The sequence below is a fragment of the Hypanus sabinus genome, chromosome 9, assembly GCF_030144855.1.
Source record: "Hypanus sabinus isolate sHypSab1 chromosome 9, sHypSab1.hap1, whole genome shotgun sequence".
NCBI lineage: Eukaryota > Metazoa > Chordata > Chondrichthyes > Myliobatiformes > Dasyatidae > Hypanus > Hypanus sabinus.
This window is the reverse complement of record NC_082714.1, coordinates 113,449,055-113,468,183: the sequence shown is the minus strand read 5'-3', so window position 1 is coordinate 113,468,183 and position 19,129 is coordinate 113,449,055. Positions and strand designations below refer to the sequence as shown.

Below are 19,129 nucleotides of genomic sequence, written 5' to 3'. Positions count from 1 at the left end.
GATTGGTTTAACTTTATCTCTTCTATTATTCCCTTTACATCTTGAAAACTTCAATCAAATCACCACCTAATCATCCAAATTCCAGGAAGCACATCTAACTTTCTTTAAAAAAAAAATGAATTGAATCTCTTTAATTTCACCCTTGGAGACAAAATCAATGCTGGACTTCAAGTTAATTCCACCTCACACAAGAGAAAATCCGCAAATGCTGGAAATCCGAGCAACACAGACAAAATGCTGGAGGAACTCAGCAAGCCAGGCAGCATCTATGGCAAAAAGTACAAATGACTTTTTGGGCCGAAACGTTGATTGTACTTTTTGCCATGGATGCTGCCTGGCCTGCTGAGTTCCTCCAGCATTTTGTATGTGTTGTGCAGTCAGTGATATCTTCTTCAACTGTGATATATAGAACTGGTTCCAGTGCTGAAGATGTGTTCCAACTAGCATCTTAATTTCTGCCTCCTTGTACTAAAATCTGCAGATACAAACCCAAGCATCTAACTTTCTCTCTGATTCTATAACCATGCATGAATGATAGATCATATGTGCACATGGAACCTTCAGTCTCTTAGGCATTTCAATTGTCTTTCACTATTTAGCAAGTCCTCTATTTCACCTTCAACATAGATGACCTCTCATTTGTCTGCATTCAAATCCATTTGCCACATTTTCACTAATTTACCTTACTATTATTATTTTTAGTGATTTAATATTTCATCTTCATTTCTTGCAACAATGTTCAGTTTTGCATCATTAGCATGTGGAATACTTGTCTTTCTGTACCACAATAAATATGTTCTAGTGAATAGTTCTATCCCTATCACTCATATACACAGTGAGGTGCCTCATGACTGTTTAAATCCTTGACCATTGTCCATATTTCTTCCTGTGGTTTGGAAAATTTCTTATCCAGATCAATAATTTGCTCTTGATTCTATCATTAATAACTTCAGCAAATAGTCTTTCATGAAAGATTTTGTCAAATCTATCCTGGAAATCCATATCAATAACATTCATGGATATCCCCCTGTCTTTTAATGGAATCAGTTCTCTGGGAATTTCTGGGTATGGTACACATCGATGCATAGGTTCACAAGAGACTCCAGAGGGTTGTAGACTCATTCAGCTCAATCATGGGCACAAGCCTCTCCACCATCAAAGACATCTTCAAAAGCAGTGGGTCAAGAAGGTGGCATCCATCAGTAAGGACTCTGTCCATTCAGGACATGCCTTCTTATCATTATCACCATCAGAGATGTGATACAGGAGCTTGAAGTCCCCCCCCCCCCCCCATCAATGTTTTAGGAACAGCTTCACTCTCTCTGCCTTCATGTTTCTGAATGGTCAATGAACCCATGAACATGAGCTCACTCTTCCTCTTTGGCACTGTTAATTAATTAATTAACTCATCCATTTATTTATTTGTTTGTTGGTTTACTTATTGTAATTCATTTTAACTTTTCAATGCTTTGCGCTGTACACTAATGACTGATGAACTGGCTAGCTTTTCATCTGGCCCCTCAGCTTTGTACCAGATTTGGCTAATATTTGCATGTGGCGTCATTTGATGATTGGCTTGTTTATTTAATTTAATGCCTTATCCTAAGTTTGAGTAAGCAATTCTGCAGTTATATATATTTAATACTTCAGGATCAAAGATAAAGGATCAACTTTATTCACCATATACATTTATACATGTACGAAGAATTTGCAGTGGTGTGTTGGTCAGGGCACAACATGCAACAAAAAAAACACCATTCAACAACTATAAAGACTAAAGAGTTATATAAAAATAAGTTAGATGTTAAAATATGTATAAGGAATTAAAAATGCTTAAATAAATAAATACCAGCATGTATTTACAAAGTAAGCCTTATATATTTCAAACAAGAGAAAATCTGCAGATGCTGGAAATCAAAGTAATACACACAATATGCTGGAGGAACTCAGCAAGCCAGGCAGCATCTATGGAAAAGAGTAAATAGTCGATATTTTGGGCCAAGATCCAGGCAGCATCTGTGAAAAAGAGTAAACAGCTGACATTTCAGGCTGAGACCCTTCATCAATGCTGATGAAGTTCCTCCAGCATTTTGTCAGTTACCAGCCTTGTATATTTAAAGTATTTTCAGTGCAGCAATGATGGGAGAAATAGAGGGGTGGGAAAACCATAAAATAATCAGATTAGTTGCTTGGGGGAAGAAACTTTTAAGATTGCATGATTATTTAAATCAAATTGTGTTTTTTTATATTAATGCATGTGATCTGCAGCCTTTGACAGCAGCAAATTGTTAGAATCGTTTTGGGAATTGAGTGGGGCTCTGGCCTCAGGAACCACTTTCCTGATAGCTTCTTGCACCTCAGGGTTAGCCCCAGTTCTGGGGCAGCTCCTAGGAGGAAGCTCCTAACTTACTCAGACCTGAGTGTAGCCATAGGGGTGAGTACAGTGGTAGGTGGGGGGGGGGGGGGTGTTTAAGTACTCTCAGCTGCCCCTGGTGGGGACCGTCTCTGGAGCATTCTGCTACCACAGACTAATGGAAACTCTTAACAATATTACTTCTGGTGTGCATTAAGATAAGCTACAGGAAGGACCAGCCTTCGAGAACAAAAAACAGAGGAGTATTGGAATAAGAGCAGAAGCAGGACGTTTTCCCCCTCAAACTTCTTCCACTGCTCTGCCACACAAAATAAATTTAATTCAGACACAGTTAATACAGACATGTGATATGTTGCACTTTGGAAGGACAAACCAGGGTATAACTTACACAGCAAATGTTTGCCACTGTGGAGTGTGAATAAGACAAGAATCTGGGGAAGCGATTTATAATTCCTTGAAAACGGTGTCCCAGGTAAATAGGGTAATAAACAAAGCTTTCGGCACATTGGCCCATAAATCAATATACTGAGTACAGGAGTTGTGATGTTATGTTGACGTTGTATGAGATGCTGGTGAGACTGTCCTTGGAGTATTGCATGCAGTTCTGGTCACCTGCCTAAGGAAAGATTTCAACAAGATTGAGAGTACAGATAAAATTTACAAGGATGTTGCTGGGACTTGAAGATCTGCATTACGGGGAAAGGTTGAATAAGTTATTTCCTGGAGCGTAGGAAAATGAGGGGGAGATTTGAAAGACGTATACAAAATTATGATGGGTATAGACAGAGTAAATGCAAGCGAGCTTTGTTCCCGTTGAGGTTAGGTGAGACTAGAACTAGAGGTCAGGGGTTATGGGTGAAAGGTGAAATATTCAAGGGGAACTTCTTCACTCAGGGGGTGAAGTGAGTGTGGAGTGAGCTGCCAGAGGAAGTGGTGGATGTGGGTTTGATTGCAACATTGAAGAGATGATTCGATGGTTGGGAGATGTGTGGAAGACGATGGTCAAGGTGCAAGCTGATGGGACTAGGGAGAATAACTGATCAACACAGACTAGACGGGCCAAAGGATTTGATTCTGTGCTGTAACGATCTAAATTAAAATCCACACAAAGTTACAGAAAGGTGACGCATAAGCAGAAAATGCTGGGTCACTCTGATGGAGGATCTCTGACCTGAATTTTTGAGGCTGTTTCTCATATGGGGCTTGACTTCCTGAGTGTTTCTAGCATTTCATCTTTCAATGTGTCTGGGTTAGGTCCAGGGCAGACTTCAGGAAGTGACTCAGCAAACAGGAACAGAAGCTCTTGGCTCCTAGATAAGGAGTTAGCAGCTCAGCTCACCCTTGAGCCTTCTTTGTTATTCATCAAGGCTATTGTTAATCCTTTACCTGTATTGCTTCCACATCTCTTGATTCCCTTACTTTTCAGAAATATATCCCAATGCCATTTAGAAAGAACTCAGAAAATTGTGCTGCACAGCATCCAAGGTGGAGAATCCCAAAGATTCACGCTCTGGGCCAAGAACTGTCCTCTCGTCTCAGACCTAAGTAGTCCACCCTTAATATAAGACCTTACCCCTAGTTTTAGACTCCTCAGCCAGGGGAAATGTACTCTCACATCTCTCCCGTCAAGTCCCTTTGAGAATTTTGCAGGTTTCAAAAGGAGTCTATGAGCTAAGAGAAGGTTGTAAACTTCCATTATTGTTTAATCTATTGTGATTATTAGATATGAGTAGAAAAAGGGAACAAAAAGTACTTTGATAGTTATGCCATGGCCTAAACAGTCCTTATTCCATGATTAGAAGTCCGAGTTTGAAACTTCATTTTCAATAATCAGTAATGGTGCCATGCTTGCTGGTTATGTGATTAATGAAAATGCCTGTATCTTCGGTGAGCCCACTGCTCCTTTCAGTCTAAAAGCAATAATGCACACATCCACAAGCACTTAAAGGCTTTGAAATTACCCTTAGTATAGATTGCATATTCAGGTCTGGAACTGTGAATTTATTTGATAGACCTGAGCCAGCTAAGAACATCTAAACACTTGGGTACAATAAGGGGCAGCACAATAGCACAGCAGTTGTCCATCAAACTTTGTCCAATTCCTGCCATTGTCTGTAAGGAGTTTAAACATTTTCCCCATGACACAGTTTCCTCTGGGTGCTCCACTTTCCTCCCACATTGCAAAACAGGCAGATCAGTAGATTAATTAGTTACATGGGTGCAACTGGGCGGTGCAAACCCTTGTTTGCCTGGAAGGGTCTGTTACTGTCCTTTATCTCTCAAGAAACAAATGGTACAATTTGACAAAATCAGCACAAGTGATTTAACTGTGCAAGTGTGATTGGTGTCTTTATGCTGCAGGACTCAGCAGGTTAGGATCACAAGAGGTGGGAAAGGGGCAATTCCCAAACAGATAAGAGACTGCACAAGTAATAGCACTTCTCCATGTTAAGAATCTGCTGAAGTGGCTTAGTGGCTACCCACAGTAGGTTGCTTTCCTGTAAATATTTTGTTACAGTGAGTTTCCTACTAATTAGATTTCAATGTCTTTCTCCCTCAGGCTGAATATTCAAATCTCTTGTTCCGTCACGAAGGCTGGCCCCTCTGTCTCCATGAGAAGGTAGTGGTGCAGCTGTCATCGTTCAACATCTTTCTCCTGCGGCCTGGGGATTTCTATCTGCAGATCGTACCTGTCGGGAAGCAGGCCGCTCGGATTGTGTTGAAATGCTTGGGCAGGGACCTCCGCAGTGTGGACGAGAAGCTGATACCAGAAGTAACTTACACCAATATCTTTACAGCTGAGTGGCTGGAAACAATAAACAGTGAACATTCTGGAATACCGTTGCACACTTGCCTACTAGCCACGGATAATGGCGTTGTGAAAGAGCTTTGGTCTAAAATAGTCAACCCTGAATTTGTAAATAAAAGCAAAGTTACAGACCCATCCGGGCACAGGACTCATTCTGTTCAGGAAACAGAGTACAGTGGTGGTTCTGCTGAGATGACTTTGCAGACAGGTATGGAGAATGATCATTCACTTTGGGCTTCTGAGCCAGACTCTGATACCAAAAAAAACAAAAATCCTTTACCTAATCTGGGACAAAAAGAAGGTGTGAAATGTTTAAGTCACCAGTCCACGAAATTGGGAGTGATGTCCCCAAATCAATATGAACTCTCCAATGAAAACCTTGAAGGAGATTATGTAGATTTAATGATGTTTTCTAAGGAAAAATGCTCTGATAACAGGACTGCACAGCTTCCAGTGAAGAAAGGTGAATCTTCGGTGGTTCCTGTCAATGGAACATGGGCATGTGGAGGGACCATCAGGTTTGCAACTGAACCTTGCACACCATGCCTAAGCAGGAGGTCGAACAGAGACTTTGAAAACCAAGGGATAAAGTGTCGTTATCGTGAGTCTTACATTGAAGCCCTGCAAAACCCTTTGAACTTTGGGTTCAGCTTTCAGGAGGCAGAAGCTTCCGCTGAGGACAGGAAAGATTTCCTGACTAACCACAAGCTCAGCAGTGATTCAAAGAGCCCAGTCTGTCACAGGAAAAACCAGGAACCCAAAAGTTCCGCCAGATCTGTCAGTGCACCTTCATGCAATACTGCAAATAAGGACAAATCCGTGGTGCACTCGGTCCCATCCTTCAATTCTGCTAAGGCGCCCTGTCAACCTGTAGCTAAACTTGATCCTCATACAGGATCAGCATCTCCAGACTCTCTCCCCAAACCTGCAGTTCCCGACGGCACAAGATCAGGCCTGTCTGCTGGTGATACAGCATCCTCTGAACCCCTGTTCGGCAGGAAGAGTGCAGAAACTGCAAAGAGGTTTTCAGCTGGTTACATATCTCCAAGAAATCGTCGACATAGATACCAAGGAAAAGGTAAAAACAGGATTACTTTGTCTTTAACAGAAACAAAGCAAAATGTTCTCAGGATCATGATGTTGCACTGCAAATAATACTTCCCTGTGTTTTCAGAAATTTCACACATTATAACAATGAGATTATTCCTTCTGAACTTAATGCAGACTTGAAAGAATTGTGGATCGTTCATACCAAGTGAATAGATGGCAGAATAAGTAAAAGATGAGTCTGACTGTAAAATATATTGGAATTCAGGTAGTATTTCAGAGCTAGCTGGCTGGGTCAGAATTAGTACAACATGCTGGAAGAACTCAACAGGTCGGGCAGCATCTGTCGAAACGAGCAGTCATCGTTTTGGGCCGAGACCTGATGAAGGGTCTTGGCCCGAAACGTTGACTGCTCGTTTCCACAGATGCTGCCCGACCTGTTGAGTTGTTCCAGCGTGTTGTACGTGTTGCTTTGACCTCGGCATCTGCAGTGTGCTTTGTGTTTGGGTCAGAATTAGGATGTGCACCCCTACAGAAGTTTTTGGCTGTTCTGTAGCAATTGAGTATTTGTATTAACTCTAACCTCAGATCTTGAAAGATAGAATAGAGAAACTGAAAACTCTACCTAGCCAGTACTTTAGGTTGTAAGCAATCTCAAGTCTCTGAGGCCGTAAGGCCATGAACTGAGCCACACGGGGTCTGTAACTGGGAGATTCAGAAGTTTTTATTCTGCCCATCAGATCTTCTAGAGAAAGTTTAGTTCTCCTCTCCTCACACAATGTTTCAAACTTTTTAAACAATTAACTACAATTTCAATGGTTATAATCACCTAACTAACTTTAATATTTGAATGTAGACAGGCAGCGGTACAGAATTATGTGTTTACATTCGAATGTGGGGTAACTGTGCAGAATTATGTGTTTACATTCGAATGTGGGGTAACTGTGCAAAATTATGTGTTTATACTGGGAACACATCCCGACTGGCAGAACCCTTTTAAATATTACTACCAGCTATTCCGAACTCGAACTCCAGACATCCAAAACTCTGTTCTTCCGGTGTTGAGGGATGGCTCCCTGAATGTACTACTGAATATTAAGTGACGGAAGGTCAGGATATTAAGTGATGTCACAGAAATGTCCTGAACCATGTATAAAGTGGCTGGAATACACCTTTAACAATACATTAATACAAGAAATGGCCAGTTAATGCCTTCCCTGATCTCATACTGAAGTTTTCAATGAACACTGATTAACATGAACATTCATCTACTATTTTGTTTATGTTGAAATCTTTTGTTCTGAAGCACGAGTGGTACGTGATTTTGAAGAGGGAGACTGCTGGCATCCTTATAACTACAATACGGCTCATTGTCTGTCAGGTGGTGGGAGCTAAGACCAGGATCCATATTTCTGCTTTTCTACTCTGTAGTTTATTAGGGAATGTCGGAAGCTATATCTTTCCCAGGGGTCTATTAATGTCGAGCTGTGGGAAGTGAGTGTGCATTTAATTTGTTACCCAGCATTGTCCAATATATTGTTCCATATTTCATCCTAACAGTTATTTGAATCATACCTCTGAGAGGAAAATACTGAATGCAAACCAAACATAGTCTGGCTAGGGGAGAAGCTTCAGTAAGCATTAAAAGTAACCTCTTAGATTCTTAAAGTACACACTTGTTTTAATCATCAAAGGGATGTGGACTGAGCCAACAATTAATTGCCCATTCATAGTTGCCCTTGAGAAGGTGGTGGAGAGATGCCTTTCTGAACTTCTGCAGTTTTTGAGGTGTGCGTGTACCCACAGAGCTGTTTAGGAGGGAATTCCAGGGTTCTGGAGGAAGCAAAGGTGATATATTTACAAGCCAGGATGGTGTGTAGCTTGGAGGGCGACTTTCATGTGGTGTTGGTTCCCGTGCGTTTGCTGGTCTCATCCTTCTTGCAGGTAGAGGTGGTGAGATTAGAAGGTGCGGTCTCAGAAACCTCACTGTAATGCCTCCTGTAGATGGTACAAACTGCTGCCACCGTGTGTCAGTGCTGGAGTGAGCGCGGTGCCTGTTAACCAGGCTGCTGTATTCCATATAGTGACAATCTTCTTCAACGTCTTTGATGCTGTGCTCACCCAGGCAATGCATATCTCTGGAAATCATATTGCATTTGACAGAAAATGCAACTTTTTCTCGATGGATGAAATGACTTGGATGGATGCACTGACATAATAGCTGCAAAATTAATTAATAACACTAAAGTAGATAGAAATGCAAATTGTGAAGAGGTCATTAGGAGGCATTAGATAGGTAGAGCGAATGAGCAAGATTTGGCAAAGGGAGAGTGTGTGTGACAAAATGTAAAATTGGTCCATTTTCAATCAGAATCAGGTTTATTTTTACCAATTTATATGACACTAATTGTTGTTTTGTGGCAGCAGTAGAGTGTAAAGACCATAAATTACATAAATAAATAATGCAGAAGAGAAGAATAATGATGTAGTCTTAATGGGCCATACTGAAATCTGAGGGAACAAGCTCTTCCTGGATTATTGAGTGTGGATCTTCAGGCTTCTGTAGCTCCTCCCAATGTGAGTAATGAGAAGAGGACACCTTAGATAGTAAAGGATCTGAGTGAATGATGCCACCTTCTTGAAGCACCGCCTTTCGAAGACGTCCTTGATGGTGTCACTGATGAAACTGGCTGAGTGCACAACCTTCTCAGTCCTTTGCAATCTTGTGTATTGGAACCTCCGTACCAGGCAGTGATGCAACCAGTCAGAAAGCTCCCCACTGCAGATCTGTAGAAATTCATTAGAGTCTTTGGTGACAGACAAGATCTCCTCAAAATCCTAATGAGGTCGAGCCTTCTTCATGACTGTGTCAATGTGTTGACATCTCCACAAAATCATCTGAGATGTGGACACCCAGGAACACAGAGGCAGAGTGGGAAAAATAAGGAGAAACATATCATCTAAATTTTTCAGATTGCAGGGTTCTGAGATGGAAAGGGATCTGGGTGTCTTGGTGTCTGGTTTGCAAAAGAATCAGAATCAGGTTTATTATCACTGGCATATATTGTGAAATTTGTTGTTTTGTGGTAGTGGTAATGTGTACAGGGTAATATACAGATGGGCAAATAATTTAAAAACCTCATATCAGTATTTACTTCTAAAGGAATTAAATATAAAAGTAAGGAAGTCTTGCTTCAGTTAAACTGGCAAGATTGGTTTATTATTAACACATGTACCGAGTTACAGTGAAAAATGCTGTTTCACGTGCAAATCATTTTATTACAACCATGCATTGAGTGAGTACAAGGGAAAACACTAACAGGATGCAGAATAAAGGCCAAGAGTTATAGAGAACATGCAGTGCAGGCAGACAGTAAGGTGAGTGGCCATGATGAAGCAGATAGAGAGGTCAAGTGTTTTGAGCCCTTATCTGGAGTGCGTTGGACAAGTTTAATCTCCTTGGTTAATCCATTGCAAGTAGTTCAGAGACAGTTTACTTAGTCAATGTCTGGAATGGAAGGGATGCCTTATGAGGAAAAGTTGGATAGACTAGGCCACTGGAATTTTGAAGAACAAATGAGAAGTTACTGAGGTATAATTCTAAGCAATCTTGACAGGGCAGATATGGAATATATGTTTCCTCTTGTGGAAGGATACAGAAATAGGGGTTACTGTTTAAAATAAAGGGCACCCAATTAAGAAAGAGGTAAAGTGAATCTTGCTTAGAAATCTCGAACTCTCTTTAAGAAAGCAATCTTTAAGATGATGGTAGGAAGATACGTATTTAACAAAGGTGTGAAAGGTTACCATGGGTTGAGTTTAAAATCAGGTTAGCCATACCTTTATTGAGATTTGGAACAGGTCTGAAGGGGATGAGTGGCCTATTTCTGCTCATAAACTCTAGTCACACGTGTTGAATAAAACAAGCTCAGAATTAAAATGTCAGATCACTTTGTTTAGTAGTGCAAGGTTCTGGGGATAAATACAAAAGTCATCTATGTGATTTTAAGTTAAGCTGTGCTTTTAAGTTTTGAATATGGATCATAACTATGTTGTAAATGATAGAATGATGCATGGTATGGCATCAGCTTTCTTGCAGGGATTACCAATATTTTATTTTTTGGATGAGTAGTTCACCTATTCTATTCCTCGGTACAGTCATTCATGAAACAATTAACCTTCCCTGGTTCAAAGATTTCAGTCAAATACTTTGACTTACAGCTAAAGACTGATGAGATTAACTGATACCATCATCCTGTACGAAGCTCCTTCCAAAATCATAACAAGGCAACAACGAGGAGTAAAGGAAGATATTACAACATCCATTTTGATACCAGACACCCATGCCTGAGGCTGTCCATTTAGACTCACACACATTCTCCAAGGCTTAAGTAACATAACTTACAACAGACCATCCAGCCAACACTCAAATGTTTTTCCTTTCTGATTATATTCCAGTTTCTTCGTATAAATGCTTCAGGCTGTTACCTGAATAGAGTTTGGTTCAGAACCACAAATGTATGAGATTCCTTCAGCATTTCAATGTTAAATTATTCTCAGCTGTTTGTAATTCAGCCCTATATCTCCACTGTAAGATGCCAAAGTAGAAATGTTCCTTGAGAGACCGTTTCCTGGCATCCTTCTCTTTCCACATGCTAGAAGTTTGAAATAGAGAAGCAAACTTATAAATATTCCAGGGCTGTAAAAGTTAAGACTATCAAAATATTATTATACATTTAACTAAAATGTTGCTGAATTATCCAGCTGGCTTTCCTCTCTCCCATTTTTAAACTCACAAATGAAAGGGCTGTATCAAGAGGACATTTGATTCTCTGTATGTTTTTTTGCTAAAATTTCCTTTCTGCAGAAAGCCTTCACACTTACATATTTGTGGTTCTGCAAGAAGCAGCCTGCATCCTTTGAACTGAGTAACTGTGGCCCTGAGTATCAATTCGATGTTGACATATCTCTTGGCCAATATCTCTGTAGAAACCAGACAATGAGGCCTAACAGACTATTGAATTTTTAAAGCGATTTATACCTCTTCAGTTTGTTTTCAGGTTTAATGCCAAGCACTCTCCCAATTGTCATCCAATAGTAGAAGGAAGAGAAATCTAGCTAATGGTGCTCAGCTGCCCGAGAGACATTAACCAAATGCCACATAGCTACCTTAATCTCGACTAAGTCACTAAAGCTCATGGTCAGTGTGATTCATTACTAAGTTTTGCAGTGCATCTATCTGTCAGGCCACATGAATGCCATTCAAAACAGCAAGTATCCAAATTCAAACAATACTTTTGTACAAAGGGACTAAGAAAGTGAAATGACTGACCATGGTTATTTTTTATGATCGGTAATTTTAAACCCATTGCAGATGCTTCTAAGCTTCAAGCAGTGTGGAATGAGAGGTATGTAGGATCTCTGGATACAGTTCCAAATATAGTTTCCTGATTATCTTTAGGACAGTAAACTGTATGATACTAAATCTAGAACAAGACATACTGCTAGTAAGTGACCTGTGCCCTAGTTATTCATTTTGACACTGGTACCATAAGGCTGTAAGAATTAGGGTATTCAGCCCATCAAGTCTGCTCCTGGCTCATATATTATCCCTCTCAATCCTATACTCCTGCCTTTTCCCTGAATCTTTGGTGCCCTTACTAATCGAGAACCTATCAAATCCTACTTTAGATACGCCCAGTTACTTGGCCTCCACATCTGTCATGGGCAATGAATTCCACAACTCCACTGCCCTCTGGCTCAAACTATTCCTCCTCATCTCTGTTCGAAAGGGAAGTCCTTGTATTCTGAGGCTGTGCCCTCTGGCCTCTGGTATCATGACAAAACCATTCATGGTGCAGTGAAATGTGGCAAAGGTAGTCACTTTGCTTTCGGTTTAAGGATGGCCAAACTCTTTGTGCACCTAGATTCATGTCCAACAGTTTGCAAATATCCAAATCTTGGTGAGTCAGTTTTATATTCTCTTGCAAAAGGCCAACAGTTAAGGGGCTGCCAATTGTTCTTGTTTTGTTGGATGAAGTTTTAAAATTATGCATACCACTGAAGTTTTTTGCACTAGAGTAAACACTTACTATATCTACAAGGTTGTATCCAGCAATGAAATCAATGCTCTAAATATAGCCAAATTCAAAAGGATATTTGAGTTCAAAGTTCCACAAAGTAAATTTATTATGAAGTATGTATATGTCACCACATTGTATTATATCTTCTGGTCCATTTTCATTGGCAAGAAAATAAAGAAATATGATTGAATTTATGAAAAATTATAAATAACAAAGACTGACAAACAACCAAAGTGCAAAAGAAGGCAAATCATGCAAATATTAAAAATATTAATAAATAATACTGAGAGCATGAATTGTAGAGTCCTTGAAAGTAAATCTGTAGGTTGTGGATTCCGTGCAGTGTTGAGTGAGTGAAGGTCTCCACACTGGTTCAGAAGCCTGATGGTTGAAAGGTAATAACTATTCCTGAACCTGGAGCTACGGGACCTAAGGCCTCTGTACATTCTGCCAAATGGTTATACCAGCTATGCCAATTCAGAACATGTAGTATGAATATTTAGAGAAGTACGGAACAGAAGCAAGCACTGGTCCCAACTGGTATGTATTCTCTGCATAAAGTTAACCATTTCCCTTCATCAACCCTAATCAGAATTCGTTCTCTTCATTTTCTCCTTCATCTATTTATCCAGCTCTAACTTTTTATAAGCAGTTACTTCTGCACATATTCCAGAAGTTTCAAATCATGAATGCTGAGGAGTTATCAAAGTGTAACATGAGGGGTACTTCTGAACAAGTACTGCGGAGAAGTAACATAATAGTTTTGTTTGCCTGGCTTTACACACCAGTGACAGCCATTAACGGAGCCAAACTAAATCAAAAACTTGGATTAGCAAGCACGAGGAAATCTACAAATGCTGGAAATTCAAACAACAACACACACAGAATGCTGGTGGAACACAGCAGGCCAGGCAGCATCTATAAGGAGAAGCACTGTCAACATTTCGGGCCGAGACTATTTGTCAGGACTAACTGAAAGGAAAGATAGTAAGAGATTTGAAAGTAGTGGGGGGAGGGGGAAATGCGAAATGATACGAGAAGACCGGGGGGGGGGGGGGGGGGGGTGATGAAGCTAAGAGATGGAAAGGTGATTGGCGAAAGTGATACAGAGCTGGAGAAGGGAAAGGATCATGGGACAGGAGGACTCGGGAGAAAGAAAGGAAAATCCGGACCAGCAACCCAGGGCATATTAAAAATCTGGACTCCAGCACCATCACCACGTGTTCCAACGACCATGGACAGCTTCAAAGCGATTGCGCAACCACCGACTGCGGCTCCAGCCTTGAACTCCAGGCCGGGTCTTCACAGGCTGCGATTGTGTCTCCCGTCTCCCCTTCCCCCACCACCACTCTGCAATCCCCTCTCCCTCAGATCCCATCGTCAGCTCCTGGGCCCTCAGAGGCTCCATCTTCCTCTCACCCCAACCCTTCCCTTTCCACTGACACTACCAGCCTCCCTCCCCCCCCGATCCCATCTCTCATCCGTGCCGGGTCTTTACCATCCCCTCCGACCTTCAACTCTCTGAGGCAGAGCGCTCTGTCCTCATTAAGGGCCTCACCTTTGTCCCCATTCGCCCACACCTCAGTGAGCTCCGCGTATGCCATGACGCTGAACTCTTCTTCCACTGGCTCCGTCTCCGAGCTAACTTCTTTGACAAGGACTCTACTACACCCACCAATGACCCCTTCTCCCGTCTTCAACCCTCCTCCTTTTCATGGACACCCTGCTCTGGTCTTCTGCCTGCTCTGGATCTCTTCATTGTTAATTGCCAATAGGACATCAACTGCCTTGACTTCACCACACCCTGTTCCAATTCCAACCTCACTCCTTCCGAACGCTCTGCACTCCGCTCCCTCCGCACCAATCCCAACCTCACTATAAAACCCGCTGATAAGGGGGGAGCTGTTGTTGTCTGGCGTACTGATCTCTACCTGACGAGGCACAGTGACAACTCTCTGATACCTCCTCTTATTTACCCCTTGATCATGACCCCACTAAGGAGCACCAGGCCATTGTCTCTTATACCATTACTAACCTTATCAGCTCTGGGGATCTCCCATCCACTGCCACCAACCTCATAGTTCCCACACCCCGCACTTCCCGTTTCTACCTCCTACCCAAGATCCACAAACCTGCCTGTCCAGGTAGACTCATTGTCTCAGCTTGCTCCTGCCCCACTGAACTCATTTCTGCATACCTTGACACTGTCTTATCCCCCCTTGTTCAATCTCTTTCCACCTACATTCGTGACACTTCTCATGCTTTGAATTTTTTCAATGATTTTAAGTTCCCTGGCCCCCACCGCCTTACTTTCACCATGGACATCCAGTCCCTATATACCTCCATCCCCCACCGAGATGGTCTCGAAGCTCTTCGCTTCTTTTTGGATTCCAGACCTAACCAATTCCCCTCCACCACCACTCTCTTCCGTCTAGCGGAATTAGTTCTTACTCTCAATAATTTCTCCTTTGGCTCCTCCCACTTCCTCCAACCAAGGGTGTAGCCATGGGTCCCAGTTATGCCTGCCTTCTTGTTGGCTTTGTGGAATAGTCCATGTTCCAAGCCTATACAATAGACAATAGACAGTAGGTGCAGGAGTAGGCCATTCAGCCCTTCTAGCCAGTACCGCCATTCACTGTGATCATGGCTGATCATACACAATCAGTACCCCGTTCCTGCCCTCTCCCCATATCCCTTGACCCCACTATCTATAAGAGCTCTATCTAACTCTCTCTTGAATGCATCCAGAGACTTAGTCTCCACTGCCTTCTGGGGCAGAGCATTCCACATATCCACCACTCCCTGGGTGGAAAAGTTTTTCCTCATCTCTGTTCTAAATGGCGTACCCCTTATTCTTAAACTGTGGCCTCCAGTTCTGGACTCACCCATCAGCGGGAACATGCTTCCTGCCTCCAGCATGTCCAATCCCTTAATAATCTTATATGATTCAATCAGATCCCCTTTCATCCTTCTAAATGGGTATCCACCCCCCTCTTTTCCTTTGCTACATTGACGACTGCATTGGCGCTGCCTCCTGCACGCATGCTGAGCTCGTCGACTTCATTAACTTTGCCTCCAACTTTCACCCTGCCCTCAAATTTACCTGGTCCAACACCTGCCTTTCTGTCTCCATCTCTGGAGATGGCCTATCTACTGATATCTACTATAAACCTACAGACTCTCACAGCTACCTGGACTATTCCTCTTCCCACTCTGTCTCTTGCAAAAATGCTATCCCCTTCTCACAATTCCTCCGTCCCTGCCGCATCTGCTCTCAGGATGAGGCTTTTCATTCCAGGACAAAGGAGATGTCTTCCTTTTTTAAACAAAGGGGCTTCCCTTCGTCCACCATCAACTCTACTCTCAAACGCATCTCTCCCATTTCCCGCACATCTGTCCTCACCCCATCCACCCACTCGGGATAGGGTTCCCCTTGTCCTCACCTACCTCCCCACCAGCCTCCAGGTCCAACGTATAATTCTCCATAACTTCCACCACCTCCAACAGGATCCCACTACCAAACACATTTTTCCCTCCCCCCTTTCTGCTTTTCATGGGGATTGCTCCCTTCGTGACTCCCTTGTCCACTCGCCCCCCCCCCCATCCCTTCCCACCGATCTCCTTCCTGGCACTTATCCTTGTAAACGGAACAAGTGCTACACCTGCCCTTACACTTCCTCCCTCACCATCATTCAGGGCCCCAGACAGTCCTTCCAGGTGAGGTGACACTTCACCTGTGAGTCGGCTGGTGTGGTATACTGCGTCCGGTGCTCCCGGTGTGACCTTTTATATATTGGTGAGACCCGACGCAGACTGGGAGACCGTTTCGTGGAATACCTACGCTTGGTCCGCCAGAGAAAGCAGGATCTCCCAGTGGCCACACATTTTAATTCCGCGTCCCATTCCCATTCTGATATGTCTATCCATGGCCTCCTCTGCTGCCAAAATGAATCCAAACTCAGGTTGGAGGAACAATACCTTATATATCGGCTGGGTAGCCTCCAACCTGATGGCATGAACATTGACTTCTCTAACTTCTGTTAATGCCCCTCCTCCCCTTCTTAGCCCACCCCCAACATATTTAGTTGTTTGCCTGTTCTCCATCTCCCTCTGATGTCCCCCCCCTTCTTTCTCCCTAGGCCCCCCGTCCCATGATCATTTCCCTTCTCCAGCTCTGTATCACTTCCGCCAATCACCTTTCCAGCTCTTAGCTTCATCCCACCCCCTCTGGTCTTCTCCTATCATTTTGCATTTCCCCCTCCCACCACTACTTTCAAATCTCTTACTATCTTTCCTTTCGGTTAGACCTAACGAAGGGTCTTGGCCCGAAATGTCGACAGCGCTTCTCCCTATAGATGCTGCCTGGCCTGCTATGTTCCACCAGCATTTTGTATGTGTTGTTCAAAAGTTTTGATTTTTCACTTTGTTTCTTTGATAAAGTTTTAACTTTTCTAGTTTATGTTCCAGTCACAGGCTAGCTTTTTAACACCAGCAATCTAGCTGTGTACTCAATGGCCACTTTATTAGGTACTGCTGTACAGCTGCACACCTGCTAGTTAATGCAAATGTCAAATCAGCCAATTATATGGCAGCACCTTAATGCATAAAGGCATGCAGGCATTGTTGTTGTTCAGACCAAAGACTGGAAGTACATTTATTATTGAAGTCTGTATACAGAATGCAACTCTGCGATTCTGCCTCCCACCTGTGAAACAAAGAAACACAATGGAACCCATTCAAAGAAAACATCAAACAACCAACGTGTGAAAAAAGAACAAATATCACAAATTGCAAAATATGTGTGAACAACATTTAGGCTGTTAGACCGGGTAAATCCACAACCGAAGCTTTTTCTCTTTGTTTTGACCCTCCGTCCACACTAAAATGGCTTTTTCCTGCTGCAAAAATGAAGCTTTTCTAAAACGCCCTCCAGAGTGTGTAATTTTGAAAATGCTGCTTGGCTGGAGCAGTGTGGAGGGGGTACCCGGTGAAATCTAAAAATGCTGTCATGACGTGCCGGAACAGATGGTGACGGCAGCACGCCATTACATTGTTTCCTTGAACGCAACCTAACAACTTCAGAACAGGCAGCAACAAGACTGAAGCCAACAGAGTTAGAAATGTACTCACCAAATACTTTGTCCCATAACTTACTGAATAAATAAGTATACTCACTTTGCCCTGTTTTCTGTCCTTGCTTGTATGAAGGTGGTTTACCTATTTATGCAAATACTTCTCTGACAATAGATGTGTAACAGCCTATGTAACATTGTGTGGAAATACAAAATAATACTGATGCTGACACGTTTTATACATTTAACAAGGGGCTTTATTAATGCAACAGAGTTAGTCAGTTTTTCAATGTTCATCGTCAGCTGGGTCATACTGTCCGTGAACTCCCTATCAGTTGCCTCCATACGCTCCAGTATTTGTTTTTTAGTTTTAAGTCCTCCTGCGCGAGAGCCAACAGCTGTTCGTCATTTAAGTTTTTCTAGTCTATAACTGCACAAACGCGCACCAAGTCTTTCATGGCAAGATTCACACCAAACATGTCACTTGTTTTCGGTAGATGTGTCCTGTGCATGCGCAGTAGGAGGAGATTTGCCGAAGATCCATTTTAATGTGGACAGAAGTATTTTCAAAAACGTTTAGTGTGGACGCTTATCATTTTTACATGAAACCGACGTCTTCATAATTATCCGGTCTAGTGTGGAGGTAGCCTCAGAATATCAACATCAAACAGGAGTCCATTTCAGTTCCATCATCTGACTGCAGTCTGCAGAGTCAGTCTTTGCCAAAGCACCCCAATCCACTCCCATTGTCCTAATGAACTGCTCAAAAGCAGCAAAAAGAAAGTAACCAGAATCCAGAAGCACAAACAACATGAACCTCAAAGTACCCCCAAAACAGGTCCACAGCCTCAGTGATCTCTCCTTGCAATGTGAATCCCAAGAGTTCCGCACTTAGTAGATAGTGAGAAGGAGAGAAAGACCGGTCAGAAAGACGGCACCAAGCACCTGCCTGCCCTTTGCTCTCATCTTTGTCGACTTCAATCTTGCTCAACATCTCAATCAAAGGGAAGCAATGGAGTTGATCGTGGGCTCGTATCTTGTCTCCAGGCTTCTAGGCCAGCAGGCCGCACATTCTGCTCCCAACCTCATTGAACTCCCTTGGACGCAGCAAAGCACTTAATCATCCCAAAAACACACCATCACAAGGTAAATCACAGGTTCCAATCACATGCAGTTTGGTAGTAGAATCAGATTTGAAGTAAAAGAAGGAAAATAAGTACTCTTGTGAACTGCAGGAGATTGGCAGTGGTCACATTATTCATTGGCGTCTTCTTGGATTAAACATCAGAATGGAAAAGAAATGTGATCTAAGTGAATTCGACTGTTCAATTATTATTGGTGGCAGACATGGTGGTTTCAGTATCTCAGAAACTGCTGATCTTCTGGGGTTTTCATGCACAACAGTTTCTAGATTTAAAGGGAATGGTGCGAAAATCAGAAAACATCCAGTGAGCGGCAGTTCTGTGGGAAAAAGTCTTTTTATTGAATGAGATCAGAAGAGAGTGTACAAACTGGTTCAAGGTGACAGGAAGGTGACAGTAACTCAAATGACCACACATTACAACAGTGGCTTGCAAGAGAACATCTCTGAATGCACAACACATCAAACTTTGAAGTGAATGGGCTACGCCACTCAGTGGCCTCTTCTTTAAGTATACAGGGTACCTAATAAACTGGCCACTTAGTGTTTACTCAAGCTAATCCCATGTCCCAGCATTTGGCCCAGATCCCCCTAAACTCATGT

The 19,129-nt window shown here is 42.5% G+C and overlaps 1 protein-coding gene across 4 annotated transcripts in view; it reads left to right on the top strand.

Annotated features, from left to right (window-relative positions):
• The window catches only part of LOC132399738 (pleckstrin homology domain-containing family G member 4B-like), a 223,190-nt gene that overhangs the window by 98,214 nt on the left and 105,847 nt on the right, over window positions 1-19,129 (top strand). For all 4 annotated transcript variants that reach the window (XR_009514053.1, XM_059980440.1, XM_059980439.1 and 1 more), the window contains exon 3: window positions 4,935-6,261. Coding sequence is in view for 3 of the 4 variants with exons in the window: in XM_059980440.1 (XP_059836423.1) it covers window positions 4,935-6,261 (1,327 nt within the window). In the remaining variant the exon portion in view is untranslated. The remainder of the gene's footprint in view (window positions 1-4,934; window positions 6,262-19,129) is intronic.